We start from the raw sequence: 9,689 nt of genomic DNA, 5'->3' as shown, positions 1-9,689 counted from the left end.
GCAGAATAAAAGATTTTAACCACTAGCTATTAAAAATTCCCCTTAAATCTAAGTGCCCCTTTTCTGTTTGCTTTTTTTCTCTCCACTCCTCGTGGCTAAATTCCTTTTGAGTTGTATATATTTCCTTTAATATGCATGAGTATTCGTTTACTTAAAACAGGTAAAGAAAAAGATAGTTTGAGATTTAAAATTAAGAGTAGCTTGATGTGTCTCTTAAAAAGAGCTTGAATTTTTTGGGGTTCCTTTCCTTTTACTTTAATTCTTGAAATCGCCTTGATTATATAAATTAACTTTTGAGTTTATCAAAATGAAGAAATGTAACGAAGAAATGAGTTAAGGTTATAATAAGATAAGAGATAAAGTCGTTCTAAGCGTGATCAAATGAATACAATGTTAATGTCAAGTGTATGAGAACAAAAAGTAGTTGGCTAGAGTCATCCACAATAAGTGACGAAAGAGAGAAGGGGGCAGACTGAAGCATGAGATGCTTGAATTAGTGGCTCTTGGTATTAGCTCAGAGTCGAGATTCGATCCAATTAAGGGAAGTCAGATGCATTTTATAAAATACTATTTTCCCTAAACAAGTAAGGGATAAAGAGTTCCAATTATATTTTTGTCACTTGCAGTAATCCATTGGATAGTTGGACTGAAGCATCTGAAGACATGGATTGTGTAAAACCATGCGTAAATTATTTTAGTATTCACGTGACGAAAGAGATACTATTGACGTTATGTGATATTAATAACATTACGGATGGCGCGATATTCTAGTGTCTTTGTATAAGTGAGAGCTACGTTATGGACGACATGATCTCTAGAAACCCAAAAAAAAAAAAAAAAAAAAAAAAAAAATCCATTGTGAGTAGCATCGGATACCTTGTATACTGAGTTAATCTTTAACCAGAGATATATGATATAACCATATGGCATTAATTTTTTTTATTGCTGAATAAACTTATGGTAAGCTCGTTTCGTGACTAACCTAGTTTGATGAGCGAAAATTCTTTTGGAAGAAAAAAAAAGAGGAGAGGGTTTTCTATGCGGCACTCGCAATCCTTTTTTATGCGAGGGAGTTAGACCAAAAGTGTGCCATGATTAACATGATAAATTAGGGGAGGTTGGTGATTGTTTTTTGTATCTAGAGTCGCGTTTAAACAAAATTATGCATGTTTTTATATAAATCACGTAACGAGCGAAATAATAATGAAAAATAATATTATCAGTTTCATGCTTCCCATTCCAAGACTTTTGGATTTTGATTTCTGCATTGAGGGTTTAACTATACAAAAAAAGCTTAAAAGTAGATGGGAGAGTGATCACTTAATTTTGTGTACCATCAAATAACTTTTAAAGAAAATTATACTTTATAAACACAAGCAAATTTTCAATCCCAAATTACTCTCATTTCTGACTATTTACTCAAACTCCCCAAGCACACAACCAGAACACAAGTGATCATAGAGCTCAAAGCTTCATGTAAATAAGTTCTCTTTTTTTGGATCAATACTTTCAGAATTCGAATATTAAATCACAAGATGAACCAACTGATCTTTTTGTAGAGTCCAAAAACCTGGGGACTAACTCTTAGTCCTCATCGACTTTTGTTCACCATAGGTCGAATAGTACACCCTCCTCTCGCTCCAAAACATCAAACTAATGCACACGTTCACTGATATCGCATTGATTGCATCTCAAAACAGGCGTTGTAATGTCCCAACTGCGATCCATGAAGATTGCCCCTCAGAAAATTTTTCTCCTCAAGCTTAGGTACATGTGAAGACATCCCACAAAACGGTCCCATGAAGTTGTTCCCATTTGCAGAACCGAAAACCATTTGCTGTCCCTCATCGGGCGATTTCCAGTCAATGCTCATGCTGGCCAACTTCTGATGCTGGTGTCGCTGCTGCACCACGGTTGAGGAGTGATTCGATGATGGTGGGCTTTTAGAAGTACTGTCTGGTGAGGCGGGTTTCACATCAGGAAGATTGACGGTTGTGATGTCATGGATGCTAGATCTTCTCTTGTCCTTCCCTCCTGTGAGTTGCCTGATAAAGTATTTTTGTGCATGACTAGCAACCTGAGTGGGCGTCCTTGTGATCACAAAATTTCGAGAGATATTTCTCCAGTCACCTTTTCCATACTTTTTAAGGCCCATCAGAAATTGCCTACAATTTTCACAGAAGCACCAACATTAAAAGCTGCAGCAGAACACCACTACGAAGCAAATCCAAAAGCACTTTTATAGTAAGCCAATTTTTAAACAGATTTTTTCACTGTTCATGTGCATATTAAATTGTACGAATTAAACCTAATTTAATAGATCAAACAGACTTAGTTCAACTGGATTTTAAACCTAATTTAGCAGATTTATTCACTGCTGAAACATATCATAATCTCAGCTTAAAAAGCTCTATATACCATTAACTTTGTCAACAGGATTTTTAACTGTACCGTGTATATATATCTTCTAAGCTTTAATTGGTTTCAAGTAGTTTCTTTTAAGACATACCTTGTTGCCAAGTATTGTTACGAGAGTAAACTCTTATGAAAGGCTTTAATTCTCCGACATGGGATTCACACTCAACAAAATACCAGGACGAATAAATGTATAACTATTCAATATGAATGTAAGTGTACCTGTGCTCTTCTTCTGTCCATGGCACCCCTTTCTTCCTCTCCTGATCTGCGGGCCTAGTCGAGGCGCTTCGCTTTCCACCAACACTGTAAAACTGCTCCAATCCATCAAAGCCCTGATTGTTAACCCACTCCGTTGTGAAATTGTTACTAGTGTAACCAGGAATTGGGATAAGCCCAGCTTCGATATCACTAACATCTTCTTCTAATTCCTTGTACTGTTTGATCACATCTCCAACAGTCTTTCCAGGGATCATAGCCGCCACCCTGAGCCATCGATCGGGTGTATCCTTATCGTATAAAGCGAGAGCATTTTCGAATAGCTTATTCTCTTCCACAGTCCATTCGGCTCCCGTGCTTTCTTCAAACAACCAATTGGAGTTCTGCAGATAGGAGGTTGGAGATGGAATTTCCATTCCTCTGAACATGGTTTTTTTTCAGATAGTTTGCTCAATCTGGGCAGCAATTAATCACATAGCAAGTATGCCAATGAGTCTGTTTCTCTCTCTCCTCTCTCTTTGAAAGTTCAAAGAGAGAGAAAACCCAGATAGGAAATGCAGAAAAGTGGAAGTCTTTGTGACCACTGTGGCATTAATCAAGGAGTGGCATTTGGAAAGGAATCTCAGTGGGGATTTTATGCAAGCACGTGTTGTGGAATCTGAAAAATGCCCAACCTTTCCAAACCCGAAGGTAATCCAACAAGCAAATTAGAAAATATTAGATCTTGGATTGCCAAAGATAAACCCTAGAATCCGATTCAAAAACACAAATACATCACATAAACACCAAAACCCGGATCAAGTTTTCATGAAAGATTGAAGCTTGCACAGTGATATGGAAACTTTGGAAGATTATGACGAAAACCCAGAAAGGAAAACAAGAACCCAATTAAGGAAAGTGAGAAAAAGGAGAGGGATTATACAGAGCTGACCTGAAGAGGAGAAAGTGGGATGTTTTCTTTTGCTGGGTTTTTGCTGGGTTTGTGGGGTTTGGAGTTAAAGACAGAGAGAAAGGTGAAGAGCGTGAAAGGAGCGAATGCAGACGAGGGATTGTGAGACAGAGGGATCTATGGAACAGGAACAAATTAGAGAGAGAGAGAGAGAGAGAGAGAGAGAGGGGTCAAAGTTGTTGAGTTGTGATTGGTGGCTATGGGGTTTGTGGGCGCAGCGAGTAGAGAGAGAAAGAAAGAGAGTGGAGAGAGAGAGAGAGGTCAAAGTTGTTGAGTTGTGATTGGTGGGTATGAGGTTTGTGGGCGCAGCGATTAGAGAGAGAAAGGAAGAGAGGGGAGAGAGAGAGAGAGAGAGAGAGAGAGAGAGAAGGAGAAGTCAAAGTTGTTGAGTTGTGATTGCTGGGAATGGGGTTTGTCGGGGTAGCGAGTAGAGAGAGAAAGGAAGAGAGTAGAGAGGGAGAGAGAGATGCCCAACCGAACTAAAATGTTGAGACTTTTAAATGGACAGCCTGTGATTCAGTGATTGGTGACAGAATGCGCATGTGGGCCTTTTGGTAATTGCGCACAGAAGCAGACCAAACTATTTTTTTCCAGTAAAATATCCCAGATAGAACTTAATATTATATTTTTTGAATTTTTGCCGCATCTTAGTATTACGGATTCAATTAGATTGCTAATGACAATCCTACACATAGGCCTAGCAAATGGATCGTGTCTGTCATGTTCGTGTAACACTTATTATCTTAACGGATCTTATCGTGTCACACTCGTTATCTTAACGGTCCTTAATAGGTCGGGTCACTTTACCTAATAGGTAAAGTGACTCGACCCGTTAAGAATTTTTTTTTTTCTTCTTAAATTTGCACATTCCACACATTGTCACATAAATATTACTTCAAAACATTAAAACACATGTCGTTTAAGTACTATATCTACACTCGAAAATAAGAGCCTAACAAACAAACATCTATACACTACTAGTATATTACAAAATATTAAATGTGTAAGGATATGCAAAATGAAAGAGTTTTTGTTTTCAAGGATAAGTTAAAAATAGAAAATAATCAAACCTCAAAAGCTATGGATTCTTAAGCACCATAAAAATGATAAATTAAACCAAAACTATAACCAAAAAAAGGAAGCATCAATTATCTAGATATATAAATTTATCATATGAATTACTCTCCACTAATTGTATGTTCCATTGAGTAAAGCAACTAATGCAATTCTACGCTCATCGTCCCTTTTCACATTAACCTAGAAAAAATCTAACTTCAAATTGTAATTCAGAATTGACCCAAAAAAATACAACTTCAAATTGAATTTCCACACAATAAATTCAAAATCACATCAGAGAAAATCAAATGCTAAATCCAAAACCAGCATTCTTATCAGGAAAAAAAAGGTAAAAAATCTCTAAAAAGAAAAACCCAAAAAAGTAAAAAGAACTTGAATACCTGAGAATGCGTGGAGCCGATGAGCCGGTGACGGTGGCGGTCGCGAGTTGTTCTCGGCTGGTATAAGCTGACTCAGAGTGGATTCGTCGATTATTTTGGCGGTGGTCCACCACGGGCTTTCGTTCTCGGCCACCTTCGTTTGTAGGCAAGAAAGAAAGCTCTCCAGATTTTGTGAACTTGATGCCTAAAATGGAGGCCATGGTTGAGAGAAAGAACCAAAAGCCAAAAGAAAGATTAGGAAACAGAACAAAAACATAGTGTTAAATGATGAGTGGCGCGTGGCCAAGATGGGCAAAACTGGAATTTTGCTGTACCAAGCAAACAACAAAACGTGGAAGTGAGAAGAAACAAAGGGCATTTCCGCCATTTCATTGTTCAAATACTGCCCAGGAAACCTAGTTTTAGTATATATATAATATGCGCCAGCGTTTGAGAGTCCAAATATTCAAGAGAGGTCATAAAAAGGAAATTTGAAAATCTCATTTCACAACTTTGCAATACATGAACAAAGACTTGGACATCCAACATCAATACATATATTAATTCTTGAGAAAGAATGTGTACTTTATCAACTTCAACAATAAAAAAAATGAATCCAAACTTGCTTGAGCAAATTGTTTCATTCACTCAAGGAATCTACATATAGATAAATTTGTTTGTTTATTCATCCTCTCTTTCTTCTTCTTCGTTTCTTGATCATTTGTGCGTTTGAGTCTGCACAGCTCAATTTTTGTTAGGTTTCTCTACTTGCAAGATTGATAGAGGCTCCTTTTGGCTAGGTTAACATTTTGGGAGATCCTTTGGAGGTGGAAGAAGAGATTGATTAGGTCCTTTGCCATTGTCCACCAAGAATGCCATCTTAAGCCCCCATGTTGTGTGCACTTCCAAATGGCAATGCATGAACCAAACCCCTAAAATTTATACACAAATTTGGGGGGTGGAGAAGAGTTAAGACCAACTAAAAAATCATACCAAATTGTATGCATCCGTCATGTGTGACATCTCTCATATAACATGCATGTGAATCCCATTAGATAATAGTGGATTCTACGTACATGTTGTGAGAAAGAAGTTACATATGATGAAGTCATATGATAGTTTTTTAAGATAATTGAATAGAATTTACCTGGATTATCTGCGATAAATCGGATAGCTACCCATCCGCCGGTCGGAACATTAGCTGTGTTCCTTTCAACGGGATCAACAAGATTGAACTTCTTAGGATCCGTCTTGGGGTTATAATTCCCAATTCCTCTACCCACTGAAAAGAAATTGAATCCATGCAAATGGATAGGGTGGTTCTCAGGGGCTACAGTCCCAGTGTCTTGCAACACAAGTTGAACTGTTGAGTTATAAGCTAGCCTATAAAGCTTTGTCCCACTTGTAGTTGCCAAGCTTGCATTTGCCGGTAGACCTCCAGAAAAGTTGAAAGCCGTTGGTGGGTTTCCGGGGAAATCCGTGGTAAAAACCCCACTTTTGTTGAAAAAATGTGCTTGAAGGAGAGCTGTGGTTGGCATAACAAATGTGACATTGTTAACACTAGCCACTACTCTGCTTCCGTTTGCAGCTTTGCAACTAGGGCATGAATTAATCCCAAGTCCAACTGTGAACAGAAGATTGTGATCGATTTTTAAAGGGACTTTGGCTGGAAATTTTTTGGAATTTAGGGCTTTGAGAGAGTTTATGAAGCTGTTAGCAACTTGGGTTGCGTTTTGGGGAGGTGCGCTAGTGAGGGTTGTGGGTGTGCTAGCAAGTGTGCCAGTATAGTGAAGAGTGGCGGTGGCGGTGAGGTTGTCAACGGCGATTGGAGAGTCCATAAATGGCGAGGCTGCCACCATGTACTTGCCGGAGTTTTGATTCGCCGTGACTAGGGCATTGGTGGTTTGTCCTGGGGCAATCACAATGGTGTCCGTCTTGAAGGGTTTCACATATGTGGCATCTACTTCCACTATGGTCAAATTGTGTCCTGCAATTTTGAAGAAGAGCTCCTCATTGAGCGCAGCATTGATGATTCGTAGCAGATAGGTCTTGCCGTTTTCCACGGGCAATGTGAAGCCGCCTGCATTAAAAGAATAAAAGAGAATTTTAACGAAAAGCTCACGGTACTGTTCACTTTAATGAAAAATCATATTGTTACACTAAAAAATTAATCCTGGTACTATTCATTTTACCCTTTATTTTGTCATTATTGTTAAAACTCAAAGTTTACGAGCCATTTTCATTAGTTTTCCTTAAAAAATATCATAATGTTCTTTTGTCAAACAGTCTACTGATATGTTATTTGATATGTTATTTTTATTCAGTGCGTACATACCTTGGGAAGAACAATTTGGAACCAAGCCTGGATGGCCGTTTATAGTGTGAGCATCCGAGACATTAGGTGCTAAACCAGATTTGAGAGCTTGATTGATCACAGCTTCAGTATTTGATTTCCACCATTCAGCTGAAAATTTTCATTTTATTTGATCAAATTACATAAAATTCCAACATTGATCACCTTAATCGTGTTGTTATTAGAGAGAAAGAGAATTAGATTAGTCTTACCTAATACGACAGGTACTTCCTTGTGGGGTGCTGGGAATGGATAAGGAACCCCACGCTTGGGCAAAACTATAAGGGCACCATGGACAGTTGCCCTTAGCCAGAGAATATGTGCGTGCCAAAGAAGTGTGCCTCTTTGCCCTGTGATGGTGAAGTTGTACACATAGCTTTGACCTGTAGGAATTGGGCACTGTGTGATGTATGCCGGACCATCTGCCCAGCCTGTTCGCAGTTGCCGGATACCATGCCTGCCAGTCCAAAAATTAATTTGAATTTTACTGTAACTTAGAGGGTTGATTAATCATAAAGCGGTATATAATTAAGTTGGCAACTAAGTTCTCACCAGTGAATGGAAACGTTATACTTGACATGGTTGGTGACTTTGACAAGTACGGTATCGTCTTCCCTGGCATAGAGAGTTGGCCCCGGGAACTGGCCGTTAACGGTTACAATTGGCTTACTTGAGCATAGTTTAGTACTATTTCTTAGCACCACCTGCGCAGATTATCAAAATCAATGGCAAACCCAAGTCAATATTCTAATCTTTTCTAATTTTTAGGAACAGGGATTCAAACTTGTGTACAATTTAATAGAATGATGCACTGCCCTAACCAACTAGCGTAACTTATATCTTCAAGTTAGACTTATGAATAACTGAACGTGTTTAGTTAAGCAATTATAAATGCACATGTTGTAATATTGTGGTAAGAAATTAGCAATGCAATGTCATTTGGAAGCAAAATGTAACTTTTAGGTTTTGAGGGTGTACCATCTTACATGCTTAGCTAGCTTGTAGTCTAAGAAATCCATGTCTGAGATTACATGATTTTGGCTTTATCTGATTTTTCCAGTTTTGGCATATCTAATATCTTTTCCCCATTTATAATTTATCTATGCATGTGTGAACAAATAAAGATCTTCATGGTCAGAACAAATACCATGCATAGCAAGAACAGAATTAATGCATTAGACGGCAGTAACATAGACGACGGCACGATTTCGATGCAGACTCTGTCACCTGTGACCTTTTTAGTAGTAATGTATGTAACAATAAACCGTGTATATAGCAAGATAAACGTTGTTAAAAGCACTTACATTAAACTTGTAGTGTCGGATTCTGCTTTCAACCAAAGCAGGAAGAATACATGCCAGAAAAAGCACGAGAAATCGAATCGACGACACCATTTCTCGGTACTCTCTCTCTGATTCTCTCTGCACTAGCTAGTGTACTGGTACGATAAACTTCGCTTTTTAATTGTTTGTGCTGCTATTGTTGATGTATACATGGTCATGACTTATAAAGGGTGATGAGAGACACTGCTGTGACGTCGTTTTTCCAGGGTAGGTGGACGATGATAATCTTTGGAAACAAGATTTTTAAGCTAACTCAAGGTTTTCTCCGTGATTTCTTACATGTTACATAAAGTTTTTGATTGACCAGCTCCAGCTGCAACTTCTGGTAAATGCTTTAAAAAAAGATGCTTATTAAATTCCCCTTTATCCGATTTAAAACTTTTTGTTAGCAATTTGGTTGATCGGGTGGACTTTTTGTTAAGTGTTTGGGACAACTTATAATTAGTGTATATGTTCCCCAATTACTGTATCTTGCAGAGAGTTTTTGAGTCAACCCAGCAGCTGGTAGTTAATACTAAAAGAAATCAGAGAGTTTTTGTCCATTCATTAGTTATAATTTTGAGGATATTTGGAAGCAAAGTAGTTAACACCAAATTTCTTATACATAATTATGAAGCTAAATAGAGGTATCAATAATGCTAGAGCACCAATTTTTAGTATCAAATTAATTTATTCACCAAATGATGTGTAAGTGTAGTGTTAATAACATGTAGTATTTAAAGTGGACTTAAATTTGAATCAATTAAGTACTGTCTCATCATTTAGTGAACGAATTTTTCGCTTTTAATGGTACTCCACGTACAAATGAGTTTCCAAATTTACTCATCCATTGGAGTAAAATCCATATTCACATGTGTAGAAAATGCAAAATAAAATGTAAATGTATTTTTAACCTTAGATTTGCATCTCTCCAACACCGAATATGCTCTCAATCCCGACATTCAAAATGAGCAAAACAATGACATTTGAGAAAG

At 37.8% G+C, this 9,689-nt stretch overlaps 2 protein-coding genes across 4 annotated transcripts; both read right to left on the bottom strand.

Annotated features, from left to right (window-relative positions):
- Window positions 1-1,345: 1,345 nt before the first annotated feature.
- LOC137722469 (transcription factor DIVARICATA) lies at window positions 1,346-5,451 on the bottom strand. Of its 3 annotated transcripts, none has more exons than XM_068461475.2 (3): window positions 5,041-5,451; window positions 2,638-3,308; window positions 1,346-2,165 (listed from the first exon to the last, which is right to left on the bottom strand). In XM_068461475.2, exons 2-3 carry the CDS (start codon window positions 3,060-3,062, stop codon window positions 1,667-1,669), a joined length of 924 nt encoding a protein of 307 aa, XP_068317576.2. In that variant the 5' UTR covers window positions 3,063-3,308; window positions 5,041-5,451; the 3' UTR covers window positions 1,346-1,666. The 3 variants fall into 3 exon arrangements, with proteins under 3 accessions (XP_068317576.2, XP_068317577.2, XP_088548843.1); XM_068461476.2 differs by lacking the exon at window positions 5,041-5,451 and adding an exon at window positions 3,566-3,692; XM_088692717.1 differs by lacking the exon at window positions 5,041-5,451 and having other exon boundaries at window positions 2,638-3,846.
- A 47-nt stretch (window positions 5,452-5,498) lies between these two features.
- Window positions 5,499-8,856, bottom strand: LOC137723396 (laccase-4). The gene is made up of 6 exons (XM_068462590.2): window positions 8,677-8,856; window positions 7,925-8,076; window positions 7,585-7,829; window positions 7,355-7,483; window positions 6,167-7,099; window positions 5,499-5,951 (listed from the first exon to the last, which is right to left on the bottom strand). Exons 1-6 carry the CDS (start codon window positions 8,764-8,766, stop codon window positions 5,821-5,823), a joined length of 1,680 nt encoding a protein of 559 aa, XP_068318691.2. The 5' UTR covers window positions 8,767-8,856; the 3' UTR covers window positions 5,499-5,820.
- Between the last annotated feature and the right edge of the window lie 833 nt (window positions 8,857-9,689).

This window comes from Pyrus communis, chromosome 4 (assembly GCF_041283825.1).
Source record: "Pyrus communis isolate YQ-2024b chromosome 4, ASM4128382v1, whole genome shotgun sequence".
In the NCBI taxonomy this organism is placed as follows: domain Eukaryota; kingdom Viridiplantae; phylum Streptophyta; class Magnoliopsida; order Rosales; family Rosaceae; genus Pyrus; species Pyrus communis.
This window is presented reverse-complemented; position numbering and strand designations above follow the sequence as displayed.